Source organism: Diuraphis noxia, unplaced genomic scaffold (assembly GCF_037042655.1).
Source record: "Diuraphis noxia isolate RWA-SAM2 unplaced genomic scaffold, SU_Dnox_SAM2 contig0009, whole genome shotgun sequence".
NCBI lineage: Eukaryota > Metazoa > Arthropoda > Insecta > Hemiptera > Aphididae > Diuraphis > Diuraphis noxia.
The window spans coordinates 426694-453147 of NW_028301719.1; the positions used below are offsets into that span (position 1 = coordinate 426694).

The 26454-nt window shown below is 28.7% G+C and overlaps 3 protein-coding genes across 5 annotated transcripts; 2 read left to right on the forward strand and 1 right to left on the reverse strand.

Annotated features, from left to right (window-relative positions):
• The first annotated feature begins 1711 nt into the window (after positions 1-1711).
• LOC107164377 (RUS family member 1) lies at positions 1712-4899 on the forward strand. Its single transcript, XM_015512175.2, has 9 exons — positions 1712-2109; positions 2425-2582; positions 2788-2948; positions 3138-3336; positions 3395-3513; positions 3636-3835; positions 4202-4485; positions 4560-4677; positions 4737-4899. The coding sequence occupies exons 1-9, from the start codon at positions 2031-2033 to the stop codon at positions 4790-4792; spliced, it is 1374 nt and encodes a 457-aa protein (XP_015367661.1). The 5' UTR covers positions 1712-2030; the 3' UTR covers positions 4793-4899.
• LOC107164378 (RWD domain-containing protein 4) lies at positions 4826-6765 on the reverse strand. Its single transcript, XM_015512176.2, has 5 exons — positions 6549-6765; positions 6369-6485; positions 5927-6036; positions 5185-5350; positions 4826-5103 (listed from the first exon to the last, which is right to left on the reverse strand). The coding sequence occupies exons 2-5, from the start codon at positions 6477-6479 to the stop codon at positions 4921-4923; spliced, it is 570 nt and encodes a 189-aa protein (XP_015367662.1). The 5' UTR covers positions 6480-6485; positions 6549-6765; the 3' UTR covers positions 4826-4920.
• A 137-nt stretch (positions 6766-6902) lies between these two features.
• On the forward strand, positions 6903-12775 carry LOC107164379 (uncharacterized). 3 transcript variants are annotated; one of them, XM_015512180.2, is made up of 5 exons: positions 6903-7172; positions 7247-7524; positions 9116-9197; positions 9337-9537; positions 11075-12775. In XM_015512180.2, exons 3-5 carry the CDS (start codon positions 9151-9153, stop codon positions 12102-12104), a joined length of 1278 nt encoding a protein of 425 aa, XP_015367666.2. In that variant the 5' UTR covers positions 6903-7172; positions 7247-7524; positions 9116-9150; the 3' UTR covers positions 12105-12775. The 3 variants fall into 3 exon arrangements, with proteins under 3 accessions (XP_015367666.2, XP_089086631.1, XP_015367664.2); XM_089230505.1 differs by having other exon boundaries at positions 7423-7524; XM_015512178.2 differs by lacking the exon at positions 7247-7524.
• Positions 12776-26454: the final 13679 nt, after the last annotated feature.

Here is a 26454-nt window from a genome sequence, read left to right on the forward strand (position 1 = left end):
CTACGTTTTTCAAAAGACGACTTGTCAAAACTATTAATGTTATACGAATTTTTGAACGATTGCTAACGACTGTTTAGGCTTCGACTCCTGAAATAATTGCCAAACCTGCTAAATTCAATTTTAATATTATTCGATTGTTTTCTAGATCATAATATTCATTGTAACTGCAGCATATCGATCCGAATTAATGATTTTCACTGTTCTAGTGTAATTTTATAACGGTAAGTACCTGGTAATTACCTGTAAACGAATGTGTTATGAGCACCGCGTTTATGGACTGTGATGCTGCCAATTGCTGCGTTATATTTTATATTGTGTCGTATTCAGTTATATCCGAAAGACGACAATTTGTTGTTCCGTTCTCTGCAGTAGGTGAAAACCAAATGATGCTTCGTTTATCAGGCGATTGTTTAGAAAAGAATAATAAAATAACCTACACACTTTAAATTAATGTAATGACTAATAATATATATATTTTATCAACTCTTTAAGTTGTGATCATTTATTCTGCGTAAGCACTCTACGAATGAGTCGGTCACTGCTGCAGGACTGAACAGTAAGTTGACAAGGCCGATATACAGTCGTCCTGTCGCGTAAGAGCAAAAAAAGAAAGAAATCAGACGCCATTACACATAACAGCGTCTAGCCATTTACTATAATATGATATTATCAATTATCATGGTTAACATAAAGACTATCTCTATCTTTATTCTAAGTTGAACGTTGTGTTGGGTACATAACAAATGTTTTGCCACCCTCCACAACTAGGTAATACTAAAAAGAGTGTCATAAGAGCCGTGCCGTTGTGGGGGGGGGGCTAGGGTGCATATGCCCCGGGCGCATCGTTTAAAGGGGCGCCAGACATTTTTTTTGATAACATTTTAAACTTTAAGAGGGCGAACATTTTTAATTTTTCCCAAATCATCACGCCCCTCCACATAATATATATTATTATATTATAATATGGTATAATAGGTACAGCCAAACAGATATTTATATTATAATAAACATCTGTGGTCACACATCGTTATGTCCTTTTATACAAGAGCCGTTCTATATATATAAAATGTAATTTTTCTGTGTCTTAAATAATAAAATATGCTCATTTTAGATATCTCTAAATGAACATTTGTGTTGTCAATTAATATTGAATTATAAATTATTAATATTAGTGTTGAACCTACTTCTCCTTCCTTCGTCCATCAAACACTAAAAAAGACTTGAGTCGAAGTGGGGTAAGTTAATTTAATGTACAAATAATCAAACTATTATGATTTGCATATTATATGAATTTGCATGTGTATACGCGATATACACAAAAGAGGTAAACACACACATATATATATATATATATAATAGGTATATATCGCAAGTTCGCCTCTTTTTTACATTACTACTGTTTACAAAATGGTCCGTCGTAGGATCGGGTACCGGCTTCCAATAACCGAACAAGAGACAGCGAAGACTGTGTGAAGATTTTGTGGAAATAATAATGATGTGTTTTTTGCCTACGTCGTTGAAATAATTTTAATGGCTTGTGTTTTCAGTTTTGTACGGTTTGTTTGTTTCTTGGATCATAATAAATAATAATTATATCATGATCAAAGGACGTCTGTCTCTGTAGTAAGTAAGTAAGTTGTCGTCATGTCGCGAATCGTGATAACACTATATCAGCGGCTGTCGTGGTTGACTCGGCCGTCAAACATAATATTATTATTATCATTATTTATTTATTCCGTGACCGAAGTTCGTGCGGACTGTCGAACCGTCACTGAATCGACGTTCGTGTCATGGAACAATTCACCAAACGCCGCCAATCGTTATCGGATATCGGAATACGACTTTTTTCTGAAGCTTTCGAGTTGTCGCTAAGTCGCGCAGTGCTTGCGAAAAAAATCAGCACCCGCTGACCCCACTATGTTCACGATTTATGGCCGCCTTATTTTGGCTTCCGAACGCACTTCTTTGAACACCGTTTCATATCTTTCTCACTGATTGTCAACCGTCAACGGGCGCCGACGTCAAAGAGGATGTCGAAAAATCACGACGAAATACTTCTGAGCGAAGAATACGGACCGGAAGAGTGCAATGTCATATACAAAAGACACGGTATTTGAAAACGATTTACTTACCGCTTTGGTTATGACAAGCTCTAATAACTTTAGTCCCCCCCCCCAAAATCTGATTCAGCGCAGTAGAGAATGAAATATCGCCCTCAAATTTTGATATAAAATGTAAAATTGTAGGTAGGTATTTAATAACTTAAGATTCGTATAATTTTTTCATTGCTAAAAACCAATATGCCCATAACAGTACGTGGTACAATTATATTTTAGAAGATTTAGAAAATATGATATAGCGCCTTATTCCCGTATTATAGTTCAGTTAATAACTGCACTCTCATCACTGGTTTTATTTTTTTAGACCAACGACAATTGATATTGGAATCTGAAAGACGGAAACAGTCTACTGGCTTCATTCGTAATTCGGTTAATATACTAAAAGAAGTATTTTTGCCCAGAGGATTTCCAAATAGTGTGAGCAAAGACTATACGGAATATCAAATGTGGGATACCATACAGGTGACATATTAGTACTTCTAAAATAATGCATTTTAGGTATCGATTAATACTATTATATTTATGTTAAACATTTGAAGTATTTATCTATTAAAGTATTAAAAAAAAAATCAACTATTGACCTATATATAATTTAATGGAAATTTAGTTTTGATTGGTGTACAAATTATTACTTCAGTAGATTAACTGTACCTAAATTCGGTTTTAGGCGTTTTGTAGTACAATTTCAAACATATTAGCCACAAATGCTATTCTGAAAGGTGTCGGTGTAGGCGATGCTCAAGCTACAGCTCTTGCTGCATCCATTACTTATATACTCAAAGATGGAGCTGGCATGGTCGGGCGCATTAGTTTTGCGTGGTGGAAAGGGTAAACTTCCATATTTATTAAAATGTAGAATTGATGCACCGATGCCAATAGTTTTATTTTATTTTTTAACTTATTAATATAGATATTCACTAGTTATTAATTTAATTGTTTTTATTTAAATAGTATATTTAAGCACTTGTATTAGTTATGTTTGCAAAAACATTGATTAGTAAAATTTGTTGATTTCAGATCTGAATTAGATACACAATGTAAAAAATGGAGACTTCGAGCCGATGCACTTAACGATTTTGCAATTTTCATTGAATTACTTTTAAGTATACCATGGATTAGACAATTTTCATTAATAATCCTATCATTTTCAAGCTGTGCTAAGTCCATTGTAGGTGTTGCTGGAGGAGCCACACGTGCAGCATTAACTCAGCACCAGGTATTTATTTATTAAAATAATATATTATGTTTATACAATACATTTTTACTTTAAACAGGCTATTCGTGAAAATATGGGAGATGTTTCAGCAAAAGACGGTAGTCAAGAAACTTGTATTAATCTAATTGCATTTCTCATCGGATTAATTATGTTACCTATTGTTGAAAACCGTATTTTGTAAGTATGAAGGTCTTCACACTCAAACATTTATTATTTTTTGTCATTACAGATACAATATCCTTTTAGTTTTATTTTTTTTATAAAATCTTAATGATAAATGTTAATTACAACTTTTTTAGATTGATATGGATAATATACTTAGTAGTAACTTCTTTGCATTTGTTTGCCAATTACAAAGCAGTCAAAAGTTTAAACATCAATGTTTTCAACAGTGCCCGTTATGATTTGACTCTTAAATATTATTTGTCTAATGATTCGCAAAACCATGATGTACAAAAACCTGATTATATCAATAAACGAGAAGCTTGTTTTTTAGAAGGTAAATTGTATTTGCTATTAATCTTACTTATATAATTTTTAATTGTTATATGTTCGTATAAAATTAAAGCACCTATTACAGCTTAACAGATTTATGGTAAAACTTTTTTTTTTAGTTTAAATTTATATCAGGGTTCTTCAATCTTTTAAGCGTAACAGCCTATTATATTAAATAATATAATAAAAAATATGTGTTGTGCTTAAAATGTGTTCATAGACCACAATTAAAGACAAGGCAGGTTGAAGACACTTGTTTACAGATATTAATTTAAATTTAATCATTGATATTAATATGTAGAATTTTCTTTAATAACAAAAACTTAACAATTTATGGTTAGATTAAAAAATTTTAACTAATTTTTTTTAGATGAAAAGCTGTCTTCTTTTAAAATACAATTGGGAACATCTGTCCATGATTTGTTGTATACAAACACATTAACGACGTGGGATATAATAGATCACATTGAATTGTATAAAGATTATCTTTATATATTAATTGTGGATACGCATAAAGACATCATACGCGTAGTCTTAGATAAAAATATTAATACTGAAAATATTTTAAAAGCATATTTTCATGCTAACATATTAGGTCATTTAATTTGTCCCAAGAATAAATTTTCAATGATAAAACTCAATTCTCTTCGTTCTGTAAGTATTAAATAGAATAGTTCCATTAGTGAATAGTAGCATAATACTTAATATATTTAAAAAAAAAATTATAGATGAAATATACATTGAACAACACTCAATTTTGTTGCACACATTCAGAGTATGTTAAACTGTCATGCGAATTTGTTAATAAAAACTTTGATAAGTTTCTCCTACATGCTAAAATGTCAGGTATTTATGTATTATTATTTTATCAATGACTCACTACTAACATTTTAATATTGTTTTAGATTGGAGCTGTACAAGTCATCACCTAGTAGTTGATGAATGGAGGGCTTCTTGGTGATAGGATTTAATGGATTAATTATAGACATTCGGATAAAAATATTAATCAGTGTTAATATTGTAAATGAAAATATTTTTTCACAAAAACATAAAAATTCATAATTCATATCACAGTGTTATTTAACTTAATTACGTAGATATTTCTACCTTGGATGATCCCGTTTGTGATAAATGTTTGACAACATCTATCCAATCATATCCTCGTGGTTTTTCTCCTTTGGAATCTAAACGATCCCATTGTTTTCTCTTTTGAGATTTGCTCATAACTTCTTTCTTTGTTGTCTTTTTTGCAGAATCATCATCATCTATAGACTAAAAAGTACAAATTATATATTGTAACATTTATTATAATGTATTTTATTAATGTTAAAAATAATATACTAAAATACATACAAGTTTAGTTATACTTTCAGTAACTTCTTTTTCTGGTTGATCAGCAACGAGTTCCTCAGCAAAATCTTTAAGAAATTCAAAAAGAGTGAATGTCATAGACTCTCCCAAATAGTGGTCAGCCTCTTTTGAAATTTTATCTTTAATATTTTCTTTGACTGAACTTACTCTAAAATGTTTATTTAATATTAATATTTTTATAAATTAAATTAAATTCTTCTAAGAAGTAATATTCAGTATGTTTAAGAGTGAAGTAACTATAAGTTAGTCTTGATTCTGATAATCTGAAGTTGAAAATTGCTTATGTTTTAATAAAATAACCATTGATATTTAAGTTTATCCCTCAATAAAACTATAAAATATTAACCAACAGTTTTAAACAAATAATTAATTGATTAATACATTTACTTTAATGTGAAAATAAAATAATTTCAGAATACTTTTTATGAATGATTTGACACTATACCAGTGGTGCCCAACCCGCATCACAAATTTTTAAATCGAACAATATATTTAAAAAAAAGTAAAGTTATATTTATTTATTTTATAATTGTAATGATAATAATAATAAAAAAAAAAATACATATATTTGGTGGCCCGTTGCAAGATTATTGCTTACCAAAGTGGCGAGCTGAACAAAAAAGATTGGGCATCAATGCTGTATATCTAAACTTAACTTGTTACATCATCCAAACCTTACACGTTATATTACACAAGTTTATTTCATAATCAAATTTATCCATACATGTGTTTATTGTAGAACATGTCTAAATTTATTTTAGGTGCTTCACTTGGATAATTGTTGTGCCATTCAACCTCCAATAGAAAAGATTTATTATCGTTATCTTCTCCATACTGTAAAAGAAAAAAATAGTAAAGTAGGTATATTATAAATAAAATAATAATAAACTAATAATGACGTGTACTATTCAGTACAAATATTAACAAGCAAAGTGAATATGTATAGATTCAAATATATTTTAAAGTTCTATGTTTGTTTTTGAATAGTTATGACAAAAATCATTTGAAAAAAGTTACAAAAATATTGAACTTGCACAAATTATGAAATATTTAATAACAAATTAGATCCAGAATTCCAAATTTTTAGTTTAAATGAAATTGGATTACATTGTCAAAAAAATTTTCATTTTTAAAAAAGAAAACTTGCTTGTTCAATATTTTCTTACCTTGTATTGATAAACAGTAGGAGAAACTTGCTTAAAAGCTTCATCGCCATCATAAATAGAAAGCAAGGCTTCTCTTTCTTCTTCTTGGAGCACGGAACAGTCTTCGTCCATATTTATCTAATTAAAAAAAAAAAAAAATGTGTACCACAAATTATCATAATAACGTAATGTAATAAGTACCTATGATTACTTATATGCAATTATTTAAAAAAAAACTAAATGTGACTAAATAATATGATTGAGTAATTTATGCACATCATTATTTAAAATAACGTATTAAAATGAAGATAATTTAAAGAAATCGATTGAGTAGCAACAAAAATACAAAATATCAGTTCATCAACGAGGAAAATAATACAGGAGAGTAATTCTTAAGGCATAATAATTAATATTATATTATCAAAGAACAAACATATTATGTGTCTAATAAGTAATAGTTAATTCTGACATTCAATGATAACATTATCGTTAGTCATCAATGTTATCATATTTTATGCACGAAGGAAAACATTTTATCGGTACTAGTGGTAATACTATCAGTATTATCTTTTCGGTGAAAATTTGAAATTTATGTTATAAGCATATTATTCATGCATAAATATTAAAGGATATTTAATATCTATGGTTTCATGCCCGTTTTTCGGAATGCCAATCGGCAAGGCTGAGCGCGGTTGGTTCCGTGGCCGACACTCGACCTACCCGGCTGCTAAGCTTGTATCGTGGTCCATGATGACATGATCGAATTCGAATTCTAATTTCTCTCTCCAAGACGTCGTGCGTTGCCAAGTACTAATTGTCTGATAGGTAAGTGACAATTTTTAGTGCTCTACTATAATATAACCATTAACCATGCTTTTTTGTCTTGCGTCTTGCTGCAGCTACCGCAAATCACAATATTCTTATAATCTGTATTTCTGTGCCTGAGCTACAACTTTACTGTCTTAACAACTAATGTCGAATAGTAATTATTTATAATTTAAATGGTTTCTACAATTATATATGGTTTGTTTTTATTTTCGTATCTATTGCTACTAAAATTCGACACATCATTCAGCACCAAGTACTATCCCGAATTGCTACAACATCTCTAAATTAGTTACCTAGCAGCTAAATCATAATACAGTAACACAGTGTCATTGTGAATGATCAGTAACTAGTAAGTACTTTGTAACTTCTATAAATGCATCCCTTTTCGACAGTCTATTGTAATAAAATACAAATTTAATATCTACCTGCCTAATTTTAAGGTTAAAGTTTTGAAAGCATTTTTGTTTTAATTGATTTACAACTTCACTACGATTATACGTAATATTGTATATATTAAAAAGTTTAATTTAGTTTTTACTAAATTAACAATATTATAGAATCAACTTTTATGTGTTAATAACTACACGACACGTCTTATAGTGACAAGAACATTTTTTTTAAAGCTGGTAAGTCGTGGATGTCGCTCTGCTGTACAGTAGGCTACGAGTGGGTTACTGTAATTATGGATGTAATTAAATTTGAATTCAATAATATATCATTGTATACGAAAAATGATTCTGAGTGAAGACGGTTTATTTGTCTACGATAAATTATAGATTATTAAAAATTTTCAAATCTTAGATATAAAAGGAACAAATCAATTTTTATCAATATTTATAGAAAAAAAAAGTAAAATGTCAGTAAACAGCTCAAAACAAATCAAAATATTTTGAAAATTTTATAAAATATATAAAATGCCTATAATATAAACATTCAGTGGAAATTTCAAGTATCTGCTGTCATTTGTTTCAGAGTTACACCAAAATAAAAAAAATTGCTAAATGAGAAATCTAGTGAAAATCCAATGTTGTAAAAGTTTAAATTTCAAATGCTCATAAAAATTTAATTTGAATTTCTGGTGGACATTTTTTTTGTGATAAAGATTGACAAACTTGTAAGGAATCTTGTATTAAATTTTGAAATCTTAGATTTAAAGAGAACATTTTTATGAATTTCTAGCTTAAAATAATTTGCGAATTTTTGTGATTTTAACGTATTTTGTCAAAATTCAAACTTTGAATGCTTAGGTATAAAAAAAAAATTGTGATTATGAATTTATTTCATTTTTCAACTCCTATTGTAACAATATGTTAGGAGCCTTATATTATTTTCAAGCTTTTCTACCCAACAAATACATTTTTATCAATATTAATTTAAAAAAAACTAATAATTATCAAAAATGCATATGCCTATAAATAGTTAAACTTAAATCAAAATTTTTTGATAACTGCATGGTGGATAGAATATACTTATATAAACATTCGGTGAAAATTTCATGTATCTATGGTCCTTTGTTTTAAAGTTACATCAAAAACCAAAATCGATTTTGTCAAAAACTGATTGTGCGTAAGATTTCCTGTTTTTCCCTTAATTTATAGTTTGTTTATCCCGATTATATAGAAAAATATTGAAAAATATTTTTTACTTTTGACCCCCCAAAGTACTAACTGGATTCACTTTTTGATCGAACGAATTTCTGAAGTCAAAAATCAAAGGACTTTTACTGTCCCAAAACGTGATGACAGAAGACAGACACAAAAAAAATAAAAACACATCATGGTAAAATCAATACATTCCTCGCTCCGCTCAGAATCTAAAAAATAAATACCTCGCTGTTTTGAACTATCAATCATTAATTGATAAAATCCTTCTGCAATCCCTCCCTCCAAATGACCGATTTATCCTGAAATATACATAATTTTAATGGTTCATATTTACAGGAATTGAAAACCAATAAGGACATACCTACTTCAATATGGAACCTTTAAGAACATCTTCTAGTGATCCAGTAATAAATTCCAAGTAAGCAAGTACACTATTAGGTAGTGGAACATTACAATAATATGAAATTTTAACCTAAATATTATATATGTAATTAATTCATTGTATCTGATTTAATACTGAATAATAATTAATATTTTTTTTTCTGCAATTTATACAGTTCTAGAATGTTGAAAATTCCACTAATTAGATGTGATGATCAAATTATCAAACGGGAAATTATAGATGAAATAAACCATAAATATGATATGATTCGCAGTTCTATAGTAATTCCATATATCAGATGTGATGATCAAGTTATTAAACAGGAAATTATAGATGAAACAGACCAAAATGATGATAATCATTTATCAAAAATAGGGTAAGAATTGTATTTGCTTTATAGTTTAATATAAAATTGAATGAAACTATTTACTAACCTAACCAACAAACTAATAAATTTATCATAAAAATAGGAGTCATCTAATTAGAGAATCACATTAGTACGTGTATACTATAGGTACTAGACACTAGTAACAGAAATTATTAATTACTTAGGTTAACTTTTGGTTGGTACTTTTTTTTAGAAATTATGTTTCTTTCTACATCATAATGTGAATTGTGATATCTAGTAGAAATTGAAACATTTATAAACAATCATTGAAGAAAAATATAAATTTATCAAGTTAGAAGTTACTTGGTAACATTTGTAACTTGTGACGACCCGCTGTTAGCTGCTATGGAGCGCTGTAGTGGTAGCCAATGACTGGCCAAAATAACTTTATAACAAAACTATCTTTTAATATTTGAAACTGATTTTGCATCAAATTATTACTTGTAAGAATGAAGACTAGAATAAGGAGACCACGGGATCTAGGGTTGCTACCTAAATCTGTGTAATTTAAGGATAATTCATGTTTTTTTAAGTTTCTTAGAAAATATATACATTATTTTGAACTATGACCCTTTTTAAACAATATAGCTTGTACGATTACACATTAAACATTCAAAATTCTTAAGAAACAAATTTTAGTGTTACAAATAACAATACATATTAATATAAAATGATTGTTCAAGGAGACAATATATATAAGGTGCGTCGTGGAATATTATGCTCAGTCTTACTATGAATTCAGGTATGAAATAATTAAGTATAGTGTTAACACGGATTATATAATTTGATTATTTACAGAATATTGAAATAAAAAAAATATATTTATGAAATATGCACACATGCGCATGTTTAAAGTATATAAATGTATAATTGTACAAGCTATACAACTTAAAAAAGGTCATGGTTCAATATCATATATATAGTTTCAAAAAAAAACTTAATAAAATATTTCTATACTACACGGGTTAAAGTAGCAACCCTAGGGACAAGTACAGCCCATTTAATAGTGAGAATCATTATGGGATGTTTTTCATTTAGGCAGTTGTATGAGTTTGATCATCTTATCATAGTCTTCATTGTTTATATTAGTTTACACATCATTCAGGTGGATTTATAAGGTTTTAAACACTTTCCGCTTAAGATAAATTGTAAGAAAAGAAGAGTGTAACTTAAAAAAAAAATAATAATAATAATAGCCATAGGTACTTGACTTTTTCATATAATGTTTATATTTTATATATGTATATGGTAGTGTTTTAAAAATATTTTGAGCAATATATCTATAGAAATTTGAAATTTGAAAAAATATTTAGCTTGTTTCTTTAAATTTCTATAAACATTTTATTAAGATTGAAAAGCTTGAAAGGTGAATTGAAAAATGTGCTGAAATTATTTATTGTATTTAAAAAAAAGATATTTTAACATGGTACCCTGTTTTAGTTTAGAAACTAACTAAAATAATTCTCAAATTTTATATTTAAATCAATAAAATAAAATTGTACTTAATATTTATTTTTATTTTTAGAACTGTAAGTCAATTTGAAGATGAAGTTAACAAAACTGAAACAAAAATAAAAATAGAAACTGATTATATCAATGGTAATGTGTTTGAAGGAACTGTTTCTAATGAAAACCATACTTCTGAATTTATTACTCAAATGAATTCGGACATGAGATCTAATTCAAATAAATATCAAAGGCGTAAGAAAATTCATACTGAAAATAATCATCAGACATACAATGTGAATGATAAATTATTGACGTCAAAAGAGAAGATTCATAGCAGTAAAAGAGAAAAGGCATTTGTTTGTGACATTTGTAATAAATCATATTATACTAAATCAGCTATAAGAGGTCATATGATAATACATACTGGAGAAAAGCCTCATAAATGTGATATATGTAAGAAAACTTTCTCTCGTTTAGACAGTTTACGACTCCATACCAGGACACACACAGGAGAAAAGCCATTTAAATGTGATGTGTGTGATAAAAAATTTACTTACTCATCAAATTTAGTAACTCATTCTAGGATACATACCGGAAATAAGCCATATAAATGTGATACATGTAGCAAAAGGTTTCCTTCGGCATCAAGTTTATCAAGGCATAAAAAGGTTCATGCTGGACTAAAGCGGTTTAAATGTGATACCTGTGATCGAGAGTATTCTCAATTGATACATTTAATAGTCCATCTAAGAACACATACTGGTGAAAAGCCATATAAATGTAAAATATGTGAACGAGCTTTTTCTCATAAAGCAAATTTTAAAACCCATATGAGAACACATTCCCCAAATAAGTGTTATTATAAATGTGTTTTATGTGATAAAGGGTTTTCTAATTCATCAAATTTAAGTAAACATAATAGGACACATACTGGTGAAAAGCGATTTAAATGTGAGATTTGTCATCAAATGTTTTCTCAAGCTGGAAATTTAAAAACCCATATGAGATCACATACAGGAGAAAAACCCTTTAAATGTGATATATGTAAACGAACGTTTTCTCGTGCAGATCATTTAAAAACCCATATGAGAACACATGCTGTTTAAAAGCCATATAAATATCCATGAGAACATGTTTAAAAGTACAAACAATGATGCATACTGACAAATAGCTATATAGATGTGAAATACAAGACGACATTTTAGATTTGGGATTACTACTGTTACCTACCTAAAAAGTACAAAAGTATGTATGAGATGGCACGCAATTGTGACTATAATATAGGGGTACTTAACTATGACTAAAACTATTAAGTCATTGATATCAAAATCATGTGGAGGTCAACAATGGAATGTGGTGAATAAGATATAAAATTAATCAGACTATTAAAGTGTTTTCACACGTTTCTTCTTAGTAAACAATTGTAGGCCCATGTGAAAGAATACGAAACGGCCAGCATATTAAGTTCGAGACCCGAATTTCGACGTATAGCAGGAAAGTCACAACCACTCCTAATGACCGAATCATATACATACAAGACAGACGAGGACAAGAGCTCATCAGATGATTAGGCAGATGGGACTAAACAAGACACTTGGAGACGGACCATTCACAGTCTTAGCAAATTACATTTCCTAGTCAGGACGAAACACCGCTCACCATAATGTAACAACCAATTATTGTACTTTTAAAAAAAATTATAATGTAAGAATACACACTGAATATCTGCAGTATATGTAATTTCAAGAAAATAAATGCGATTTACTCTTAAAATCAATTAATTCATGATTTAATGATAACTTTTTTTTTTTTTTTTTTTTTATTATTGACGATAAAAGTTTATTTATAATCTATACATACAGTGTATAATAAGTCAGTGTGGTGACTTAAAAAGAAAAAAAAATAACATTAGTTACAGAGAAGGAAGGCTCCCAGCAGTGCCACCTGACAAGAAGTTAGGGTTTGAGTTTATTTATTTTATTTTTTATAATTAGGGTTTTTAATATTTTTTATTTTTTTTTAATTAGGTATTGAGCAGATCTCTTGGCCATTGCCTTTTTAACCTTCTAAGAATGATTGAGATAGACGATAAACTTTTAATTATGGGGTTTGAATGAGTGCGGAGCGTTGAGTGGAATTTTGAGTAATAGGATTTGGCTAAGTCGTTTAGGGTTGGTATGTTCAGGTCTTTATGTAGATTTTTATTGGTAACATACCAAGGGGCAGAGGTTATTAGCCGTAGGCATATGGATTGGAATGCTTGGAGGGTTTTAGTAGTGATAACTTATAATGAAAATTGGTATAATTTTTTAGAAAATTGTGTACACAAAAAAACAATTATAATTAAATTATGAAAAAAAAAATTAAAAGGTGGGGAACTGTCGCCCGCAGGCAATTGTTTTTCAATAGTCAAAAATATAATTTGAAAACAACTATAATATAAGTATATACATTATACAATTGCAGACTCCAGTATGTAATTCCAAGAAAATAAATGGCATTTACTCTTGAGAACAATAAGTTCATAACAATAGAACAAATTTTGATCAGAGGATTCAATATTTACTGTAATTAACAGTTGTTAATTGTTATGAAATACTGGTATAACACTAATATGGCGCTAAAATCGTGTTAAAAATTACGAAAATATTAACCATATGGTATAACTAATATTAAAAATTTTGTTTTCAAGTTTTAATTATTTAATTATAAAAGTTTAATAAAAAGTATACGCTATTTAATATGATATTAAGTAGGTATGCTATCAATATTTTCCTCGTTAATTTTTAAATATTTTCTTTCATTGTTATGTTTACAATGTCGAATACTCGAATACCTTGTTAGTTAGTAGGAAAAAATCAATGCAAAAGTCACTACCAGTGATGATAGTCTTCTATCATCAACTGAGCTTAACTTACCATTGGCTATAGGTACCTATAACCTAAACAGACCTCCTTATGACTTAATTAACCATCTGCATGTCCGCGGGGAAGGCTGTGCCGTAGCCAGGGTTAGGATTTAGGGAGGGGAAATGTGTATACAGTATACACCCAATACCCCTCGGCGCGGAAGGCTAACTACGACACTGGGTTTAATAAGTATCAATCTAAATGATTGTAGAAAAATAAATAGTATTTGTGTAACGCGCGACATACGGATGGTTAACTAGGACACTTTGAATAAAAAGATCCTTAGTTGGTTTCCGATAAAAGTGTTTACTTATCAAGTTGTTCTATTGATTGTTAACCTCTTAGAAACACCTTTAATTATAAAGATATATGGGCCTCTTGAAATAGTTTTCGCCCTACTAGATTTTTAGGACTTCGGTGCCACTTGCTCTTTGATAATATCTACGTATATTATGAATAGAGCCATGCCCAACTTTTTGGTGTATATAATTTTAAGCACATATCTATCAGACAAGTGTCTGGTCGTAATGAGTGCATAAATACGTATACTTGAAGTGTAATGAATATAGGCTCACCCATAGTACATATTATTATCAAGGTCTGATCAAAAAATATGATCTGAACTCGGAAGTATGATTGGACGTAAATTGTAGAAGTGATAACTAATAAGTATTAAAGATTTATGTGTTTGTATTGTCTCCGACTTACAAAAGTCCTGTTGAAGAGAATTTACCTATTATTATTAAAAAATTATCAACTTATTGGTAATTGCTGAGCATATATTTTTTATATAGTCTTGCACTTGTATGAATATAACTGAATACTTGGACAAGTGAGACATCCTCATTAAAGCTAAACAACTTTTGTAATATGATTATATAAATGGGGTAATATCTAAATTATGTCCCCTTTCAACACACTAAAATTATAGTTATTATACTTTTCTGACCCCAAAAACTTCATGTGGCATCATGATAATTTATTTTTAATTTTTATATGGTAACTTAAATAAACGACCCTCGACACCAGAAGCTGAATTATTACGATTTTGAATATTGTTTAAGTGAAATGTTCTATAACAATGTTTACAAAATTTTTTCTCCTATAAAATATTATTTTTTATTATTTCAACATAACATTTTGCTGTATGATATGTAATCTTTACATTGCAATGTCCGTATTTTTTTATATGGTAATAAAGACCAAAGTGTCTAGAAGAAAATTTAGTCATCTAAAATTATTTAAATTGCAGACTTATTGTTAAATATTATTGATAAGTTATAATCTATGAACTATAATATCTTATATAGACTTAAACAATGTACTATTGGATCCGTATTATTTTTTTAAATTACATAATAGATTTTTTTTTTAACAAAACCATCATCAATTATAGCCATAATTACATCATGTGTTTTTTTTAGAAACACGTGACCATATGGGGCAAGGATTCGTCACTAAGAACCCAGGTGGTCACCCATCCAGGAGCTACTGACGTCAGACGATGTTAGACCACGGCAAACCATCGCGCCACACCAGGCCCCAAAATACACTTTTGTGTATTCTAAATATAAATGTTATTTTTTGTATTCTTATATTAGTATATGACTAGTGTGTACTGCATATACCTACCAGGCCAATGGCAATTTTTTTCAAATGATCAATACTGTTTAACTTGATATTATTGTTTGGTTTCACATTATGTAAATAGGACGAGGATTCGTCACTAAGAACCTAGGTGGTCACCCATCCAGGAGCTAGCGACGCCGGTCGATGAATTGACTTCAGATATCAGAACAAGTGACTTCGGCCAACCACCGTACCACACCTGCAGGTCCCAAATTTACTTTTTAAACACATATAAACCATAACCTTATCTATTATATGAGATAATTAGTACTTGTACGTCTATTTTTCATCAAGTTCAAGAATGTTTTTTTGTTAATTTAGTTAATAATAACAACACGTGTGTCACTTAAAATATTGAATAGGTAATAAATACATACATGAAAAACAATACATTTTTTTAAATGTCTAAACAACATTACATGTAATGACCAAAATCATGCTTTTTACAAGACTGTGATAATATACCTAAACAATTAACAATCAAGAGATTTTTCAACTTGATAACACTTAAGTCTGTCAGTGCATTTCTTTTTTCTCCCTCTGACCCACGCACAAAATACATTCACTATAATCATAATATTTTTATATTATTGTAAACAAAAAATGCACGAGTCGGAGAGAAAAAATTGCACTGATATCCTCTTAATCGGCCTAACCAACCTTCTCTTTTTATTCTATCCTATAAGTCGAAGGATGTAAACCTTACCTAATCTGGTAGTTTCACTCAATGGGTCGAGTGACCTTTGCAATTCAAGATCCTTTCCTACGTATTCGAAATTGTAAACATAACTATTCTACCTAACTATTCCCCTTCCCCACCCTAACCTAATCCTCTACCACTAACACCCTCCCTCTCAACTATCTCTCTCACTATCTCCCCCACAACCACTCCCTCTCAATCACCATATCAATCTCTTACTCGCCCTCTCACTCTTTCTTTCTCGCTTTTTTTCTGCTTCTCTCCCACCTCTTTACACCACTTCTACCTCACTCTCTACCTGTCTCTCTGTTCCCCCTTTCACCCTATCATACACTACCCTCTCACTCACTCCCCACTCTCACACTCCCAGTCACTATAGTACCTACAGGTCATCATACCTGATAATTGGTGAAAATATTTAAATATCATTGAGGAAATTACTAAAAAAAATTTTTTTTTTAATATTATACCAGACCAATTTCTTAATTTTGATCATGATTTTGTTGATAGCCTGAATAGTGTTTTACCAGTGGTTACAAAACAATTAATTTAAAATGTCAGGCAATTTATCCCCTGATCAGTTAATTAATTAACAATATAAAAAAAACCTACTGAAAAATAGAAAATGACTTGCCCCATCCCATATTTGGATCTACTTTAAAACTTCATCTCCAAAACATTATGTTAACTCATTTCACACAGGCTACACAACGAATATGATATTTATAGTTGACATATTTTCACTGACGAATATCATCTCTGAAATTTCAATAAAAATGTTCAAACAATATTTTATGACCTATTCAGTTTTAACCATTACAGATAATAGATAGTTAAACAACCCGTTAACTGTTTGATTTTTATTGTATCTAACCAGTTATAATGCGTTTTAAATATTTTATTCAAGAACCTTTTAATTTTATATGAATATAAAGATATAACATTTCTTCATTAGCGATGACAAGTTACCTACTGGCAGCCAGTAACTGGCTACTAAAACTCTGGTACTGGTTCATTTTTATTTTAATAGTTTTTTATACAAAGTTTAATTATACGCGCTTGGTATAGTTTGTTTATTTATTTTATTTCAATAATTCATGAATATTATAATTATTATTTTATATTAATTTTTGAAATATTGTTTAAATCCAATGATATATAATATTTTACTAAAACTTTTCATACCAAAGAGGTTCATGTGTATGAATATTGTTCACTGAAATAATTAAATGTGATATAACAATAACCAAAAAAGTTTGTAATTTTAAATTTCAATTATAACAATATAATATATTATTTTAATATTATTTTTCTTGTTTATTTGTTTGGTTATTGATGAAGATAATGCTTTTTTACGCATTACAGATAATATATATCTAAAATAACCCGATTGGCGATTAATGTTTAATTTTTATCTTTCCTACCTAGTTATAATGTGTTAATATTTTATGTTTTAAATATTTTATTCAAGACCTTATTAGCTTTATATGAATATAATATTTCTTCACTAGTTTACTAACCACAGAAAGTTATCTACTAGAACTCGGACACCTACCAGTTCATTTTTATTTTAATAAAACAAAGATTAATTATAATTGCTTATTAATGTTTGTATTTATTTTATTTCGATAATTTAAAAATATTATTCCAATTTATTATTTATTTATTTTTGATATATTGTGTTTTAGAAAATAAATAATAAATCATGATAAATTATAGAATTAGGTACCTAATATATGTAATATATAAAATAATTATAAAATTGTTTACCTATAAAGTTGTAAAAATGTAATTTAATTATAAATGGTTTAACTTTTAAGCAATATGAATTTTAAATATAAAGTTTAAGTAGGTAATAATAATATATTAATCTATGTCAGTACTCAGTTGTTGTATATAGTTTGTATAATATTATATTATACACTAATAAATGGTACTGAATAATTGATTTTACAACTTAAACAACTTATAGACAAGCAAATTTTCAAGAAATTGTATTTTTAAAGAAAAATAAAATCATCAAACATACATAAGAAATTTTAATTTATTGAAGAGCCTAGAATCTTGCAAAAAAAAAGATTTAATTTCATTTTGTAAAGCAAAACTTATTCCAGATACTTACCATCATTTTTATAAAAACTTAAAAGTAGGTATCTGAAATAAATAAATACAAATAAAAAATACTAATAGTAATAATAAAAAAAAACTATGGAAATAGTGATTAATAATTTATGTAATAAAATTATACTGATTTTTATTTTCAAAGCAATAGGTAGCATAATATTAATAATCATAAGGTCATGATAATTATAAGAAGTAACTATTTTTTATTTTACATTGTATTTCAAACAAGTATTACCTATATTATTAAAATAATAATAAATTATTCAAATTTATACAATATAATGTGATAGTTTTGTTGCTCACAGCCATTTGATAATTTTATAGTTATTATTAGTTTCTTTAAGTTTCTTTAAATTACACGAAAAGCAGGATGTTTTTCGTTCATGTTTGTCTTTCTATATCTAATTGAAATGTTAAAATCTTTAATCGACTGCGTCTACCGCAACAATTTTGACAATCGCCATAGATTATATTATATCAAATCAATTAGATAAATTCATAGATATATATATATTATTATATAACTTTTGTACCAAAGATGTACGTGTGTACACAATTTGTTCATTGAAATAATGTAATGTGATAACTATACTGAAATTATAATGTATAACTCTAAATGTATTTATTTCATTATCGATTTAGATGATGTTTAAATGTTAGAAACTCGTGCGTAGTTTTACTAAAATATATTTTTTTATGAACTATTAAATACAAATTTTGATTTAAACAAATGTGATTACATTAGATTTCCACGCCGACCATGCTTAGCGCCAACTAATTTGTAAAATTCCAAGTCAAACATTTTCTCCGAATACGAAATTAATAATTAATATTTATTATAAAAAATTAATTATGACGAATGGTTACCCACCAATATACCGAGCACTATTAAACACATCTTCGTAGAATGCAAAATATATTAAAAACTTAGAGAAGAGCTTAATAACATAAACCATCGGAACAAGTCTTGGTCCAAATCCAGTCATCGAAGTAAGCACCATACATTTTTACAGAGCAACACAAATTTCTAATGACCACAGATGTCGAAGCAGATATTATTAAGATCAATAAAAATCAATAAAATAATCAATAAATTGTATTTGGTAGGTAAATTATATATTCTTTTAAGCTGTTCATGAATATTTAAAATTTAAAATTTAATTAGTTCATTTCCAATAGGTAGATATTAATAATAGAATTTTTGCCCGTAAAAAAAACTTGTTAATATAATTCAATAAGCTGTCTTATAATAAAATTTGTCTATTGTCAGTTTTGTATATACATAAAGTAATTTCTAGTTTTATTTAACAGTTCTTTCGCTGCATCTTATGATTTGATTTGGATACTTTTTTAAGACTAATATAATAATAGAAGAAAAATGTTATAAATATTGAATTTAAAATATAACTAAAATATCAATTTTCAATGATGATCATAAATTATTTATCGATACGAAAATCACTATTGTAAATATGTAAAGACATGTTCCACCTTCCACCAATTTTTATATTGACAGGCTTTAACTCTTTTCTCTACGTCAGTCGTCAATAACAATAGTGGTAAAACTAAAATGTACGCGTGAAATACAAAAAATAATTGTCACATAAGGGTGTACTGTTTATAATACTACTTACAAAAATTGTTATTTATATTCCATGAGTGGGTGGTGGCGTACAAATAATAAGTGAAAAAGATCTCGACTGCAACAACTGCCAAGCTGTTGTATACCTATTAGTTGATTCGTGTATTTTATGCATTGCGCGCTTCGGTATTCACGACGCTCGTCCGTTTCGAAATATTTATAATAATATATTAGAATTAGACCATTCATAGCAAAATCAAATCAAAAAAACTTACAAAAATATTGATTCCTCTAGTGAAACGTCTGTTATTGTGCGGTTATACTAACGCTAAACGCGTCATCTTTGCCGCTCTGAAATGGATGTTGGCAAATGAAATTATTCATTTACCCGAACTGAATATATTGAATTGGCTGCTGCCACAGATTTATACTTTTATAGGTATATAGCACTGTATAAGTAATTATAAATATTTATAAGCTCTTAGAGTTTCTATAAATCTATACCGCGTTCACCGATGATATAGCTATACCACGGTATCTACTATTTTGTCGTATTCTCAGAAATTTAAAATGTTTAACCATTATAAGTTCTACTTGGCATACTCGTAGGGTCTTACAACTGCAGTTATGGGTGTCAGTGTTCGAGTGTTCTGCAACAGTAGAAAATAGCTTAAGTATTTCGTTGTACTTAATACAAATGATATTAGCCGTAGGGACTTATTGAAACCTTTTCCCTCTACATCTATACTAGTATTACGGTTTTAGAATAATTAATTAGTTTTTATTTTTTCTATAACTAAGTGACCTAATAATTCAAATAATTTATTTTTATTTTCAAATGAATTAATATTTTAATATCATTATATATTTATATTTTATGAACCGGACTTTCTTGGACTCGTTTTTACTGCGATTCTATGGAGAAATGCTGGCCGTCGCGGTGTAAAACGCACCTAATGATTGATTAGGTAAAACATAAACAATTATATTAAGATCGGACTTGGTTAACTCAAAGTTGAAGCACGCATTGTGTACAACTGTGTAAGTAACTACAATGATATCATAAACTTTTTTAGGAAGGTATACAATATCAAAGAACTGAAAGAACAAAACTATAAAATGCACACAACTGTCATGTTTATAAATATTATTTTAAAAAAAAGGTTTAAAACACCCTCCAAAAAAAAAAAAAATTAGTTTTTTAATGAATGAAATAAACTAATTAGTAATTACATAATAATTATTATAGTCTCCCATGTCAATATGTCATGGATTTGATATTACTTTGATTTATAAATTGAGTATTTAGGTATATTTTAATTAAATGTCAATGACCAATTTAGAACTTACCTACTTAAGTTTAATACCCAAATGTTTTATTATTATACATAATATATTAATGACTATTATATTAGTGCCCATAAAATTGTATGTACTTAACTTAACGAATGTTTACATAGTACCCATACAACTGCATGCCTTGTTCATAGACGTGCAAACGACGGGCGAGGAATATTTTTGGAGGCATAGCAAACTGTATGACGTATATATTTGTTATAAATTAAAATAATATGTTTGAAAATGTTATTTGTAGTGAGAGTGAAATAAAACTACATCAATTTTATTTATTAACAAAAACATCACAATTTGAGTACAAAATAATTATGATTATTATGATTAAAGACATTAATAGGTCGGTTACAATTGGTTATAAATGTACATAATATGGAGGTACATCGTTTTATGTTTATACGTATATAAATGTAATACTACTTAATATGTATTATGTAGATTGTAGATACCTACATATACTGATATACGCCAGGGGCGGCCAACATGAATACGTCAACGAACCACATGTATAAATACAATAATATCAAAAGCAAAAATATTAATAAATACATTTTATAATTTTTTTAATTTTATCGTTGTCGAGAAATATTGGTTTTTTTTTTAATAAGACGCGTGTCGCAAATTGACCACACGTCCACACCTGATATACGCACGCATTATGTGTTATTATAATATGTATACCTATACCCAGTGCTGTATGTTTGATTAATTAAGGTTAAAGTTGTAGAGTAAAAATTATTTTATACAAAATAACATATTAAATTGTTTAAAAAGGGGGGAGGGTGTAGCACCCGGTATAACATGAAATAGTATGCAATCATTTCACCCATAATTAGTCGCAATCAAAATTTCATTTTTTATTATTGGAGGTTGTTAATTTGTCAGAACACAATAAACACGAACAATATCATCTATATAAGGTAGAAGCTCTATTTTTATTTTATTTAACACTCCATAAGTTTTTAACCTAGCAAAGAATCTTTCTACGTGGATTCTGATGCTAGCAATGGTGTGTGTTTCAAGAATCTCTTGTTCTGTAAATCTCTCATGATGTAATAACTTTTTTAAAAACATGATTTTTGAGAATTTGTTGACACGTGTATATTTCTTAAATTATTTACTTATCATATAATATTAACAATTTTTGCCATACGTTTAATTAGCATATATATATTTATTTTTTTCAAGTCTTTCTGTTACACTCGGTATAATATAATTATATAAGTACGATGATATATTATTATGTAGCAGAGTCCGCTGGTATTATATTGTTATGTAAAAGGGCTGGCGAATAAAATAAAAATAAATAGATGCGATGTGCATTAAAGCCCCAGAGGAAATGGAAAATTCCCAAAGCCAACACGTCTAATTTCTGTTCGATTTCCGGAACACCGTCACAAATATTTTGTTATTGCTGTGTATGTAGTGTTGCAGTGTATGTTGCGTGTTACGGCGCGTTGTTATAATATAATAGTCTGTCCGTGTGGAATATAACTGACAAATCGGGTTTTTAGATTTCGTGCGAATATAATCATGGTGGCATATTTTTTTAAACTATATAATATTATGATAGGTATGGTATATGTATTTCAAAAGAGTGAATAATTTGAAGCAATGGTGGTAAAATTAGAAAAGCACAGGTGAATATGATTGTTACAAATATACAAAATTCATTTTTAACTATCAAAAAGTTCGTGTTAAAAAATCAGCCTTATTTAACCCCATTGCAAAATTATTTGCCAGCCACTCATCTGAATAGCTTATTTAAAGAGTGCCCCCTGCAATAGGGCTTTATTATGATTTGAAACGATGGAAACATCTCGATGGACGATGGCGGCGTACTTGTGCAGTTTGGTGATACAATTTATTGACCATGACACGCGCGGTGGAATAATACCAATAGAAAAATCAACTTCAGAGAATATAATGATGATTCTTTGTCGAACACTCAAATTCGACGGTTAAAATCCACTCGAAAACGAATTTTTTTCGTCGTCAAATTTAAATTTGTTTTTGCAGAATTCTCATTGCTTCACTACTATATTATATCAATAATAAGCCATCATGTTAGATTGAAAGTACAAAAATAACATAATATCCTAAATTCCTATAGATATAATGCTTTAAGATCGATCAAGGGTGCCCGCAGACATAAAAATCTGAGGAGGACATAGACAAAAATCTCTGATAACATTCTTATATTGTACATTTAATTTTGTAGTACAAAAATAAACATCGCGTTGTCTAGATGGTCATTTTAACAGTACTTAGACACTTATTATTTAAAAATGTTTTCCCAAAAGTTGAAGTTATTGCAGAACAATACTGTAGCTATAGGTACCCTTTAAAATGTTGGTTCACTATACTCAGCTCATCTAAACTCTATCTAAACATTAAATAATAACTATAATTAACTATATGTACTCGTTTGAAGTTATCAGAAAAACATTTGAACATGAAAACAAAATATCGCAGTATACGTATGAAATTAGAAGTGTACTCTCTGCTATTCAAAGAAGTAAAAACTTAGAAATTATAAACAATCGTGACATATTCAAAAAATATGTTTTTTTTGTAATGTCGTCTTCAAATTATTAAATCAAATATTTCCTAAAATATTAATACGTATACTTTTGGGGTAGTCAGTGTTTAGTGTTTACTGCTACAATTATAATATAACCTGTTTCTATTTAACTTTTATTAATTTGCTTATACTGTTTTAGAGTTTTGAAGTTTAAACCATTCGAATTAATTTTGTCACATAAAAAAGAATTGTTTGTCCTTCAGATTAACGATGACCAAACCACCGCGTATAGTTTAATGTCTTCTATACCTACTGTCTACTATTGACATAGGTGCCAGTGCTGATTTCTGTGCTGCAGTGAGCAACAAAAATAATTGTTGTATTTTCCCAAAGTGTACAACAATTGTATTTATTTATTTATCTAACGAATTTCTTCTGATCGCCTTGTACTAAGCAGAATTAAAATTCCATCGGGCCCCTGGTATGGAACCTTGAACCTATATTATGAAGGAGTCAATATTGGACTCTTGTGGGCATATTATTGTTGGTTCTATCGATGCCCAGATCGCCAGAACATGTGTGGACTTCGACAAATTCACCACCTTCCCTTAAATAGTAGGCCCGAGCCTACTCTCGTCATTGCAATAGATAATAATACGTAGTAGGTACGTATTATATTTATATATGTGTGTGTATATGTTTAAAGCGAGTGCGCAGTGAGTTTTAATTATTATTATAAACACGGTAGAGACAAAAACAAATCTTTTGTTCGTTTTGTTTTTCTCGACCTATTCTTCTAGTGATGACTACTAGGAACCGCAGACGTACATTTTTTCTGCAAAGATTACAATAACTGCTGCACAGCTGCTCTGTTCGTGTTTGCATTATTGTTTGCGATTTCAATTTCTAGCGTCCGCACATATATATAATATATTTTTGTTTACATATATGCACTATACATTATAATATACTGCTGCATAATATTGTTTCAATTTTTTTTTCCTTTTCATCTATCCTTTTTGTATATACACATCCATCCGTATTTTCGTTCATTCTCCGCCGATGGTCGTGTTTTTGTTTGCTCGAATTTCCATTTAAAAGCCCCTATAATATGTGTTTTTAATCATTGTAATTATGTGCCACGAAATGCACGCTGTATACGCGTCGAGCGGACGAACAATACACGCCATATAATAATAATAATATACATCATACGATACGTCATATTGTTATTTACCCCGTTGAAGTTAATGATGACACTTTTTCCTTTTTTCTTGTATGTCGAATGAACTAATTTATTACTTTTCATTCTTTTCACTTCAGAGTGCATTTCATCATAATATCCGTAAATAGTCTAAATACACATTTGTTTTTCGAAATTTACATATTATGAATACGTCGAGCCGTCGCTGCAGCATTCCAACTTCCGAGTATAATAATATAATAATATTATATAGTGCGTAATACTCAGTGACATATCTAGGTTGGCAGGGGAGGTTTGGGTCTCAGGTGCTAAATTTTGGAGAGTATTTTGATATAATACGGTACCTAATGGTCATTTGGGTGATAAAAAAAAAATAATGACACTCAGATACTATAAACTATCAGGTTTTTTTTTTACAAATACAACTAATTCTAAAGAAATTTAGGTTGGAAGGGGCAGTTTTTTTTCCTACCTGATGCGCAAAATTCCTAAATACGTCTCTGGTAATATGTACTATACAATAGGAATCAGCGTTTCCCAGAAGATGTGCGTGATGAAAACTAAACTTTGTAGTGAAAATTTGAACTTCTTTTATTCAGACCCAAAATAAAAAAAATTCGCTAACCGCATATAGGTATTTATAGGGAATTATTTTTTACGTGGTCGTCGTTATTGTGAAGCATGAGATTTGTTACTTCATCAATTAAATTGTGTTATATTTTTAAAGCGATTTTGACTTTTGTTTACTATTGTCTATTGAATAATGTTTAATATCAGTTCGGTGTTCATTGGGCAGTTTTGTTGTAAGTTTTAAAGGAATACAAACAACACTATATAAAGCTATATATATATATATATATACTTTATAATTAATAAATATATTTTTATTAACACACATCATCGTATAGGAATAGGAAGGTGCTTAAAAATAATTACTTTCAATATTGCCATAAAAAGCCTTTAGACTTTATGCACATAATTACACGCTGACCGATTTGATCCATTTAAACTTAAACAATCATTATATTGTTATTTCTTTCATATGTTTATTTGTTACGTAAATTATATTAACCGTGATATTTAATCAAACATACAAATCATTACGAGTTTTGAAAACAAAAATGTGATTCCAGATTTTCATTTTACCTAATCGGACTATAGACTTCTTATACGTCACTACAATTCACGGTATAATATTATAGGTACTTACTATTACAACTATTTTATACCAATTGAGTAAACACGACTAACTAAAACCTACGTAGGTACGTAAAATGATCAGTGTTATCAATAATGGTTTCGTAATTCAATTTAATGGCAATTAATTTCGTATATTTTTTCAGCGTGTATAGGTATACTGCATCATTTTATATTATTACTAATTAATTTTTTTTTTTTTTACATTTGAAAATAATCTCATTATTTCTAGTG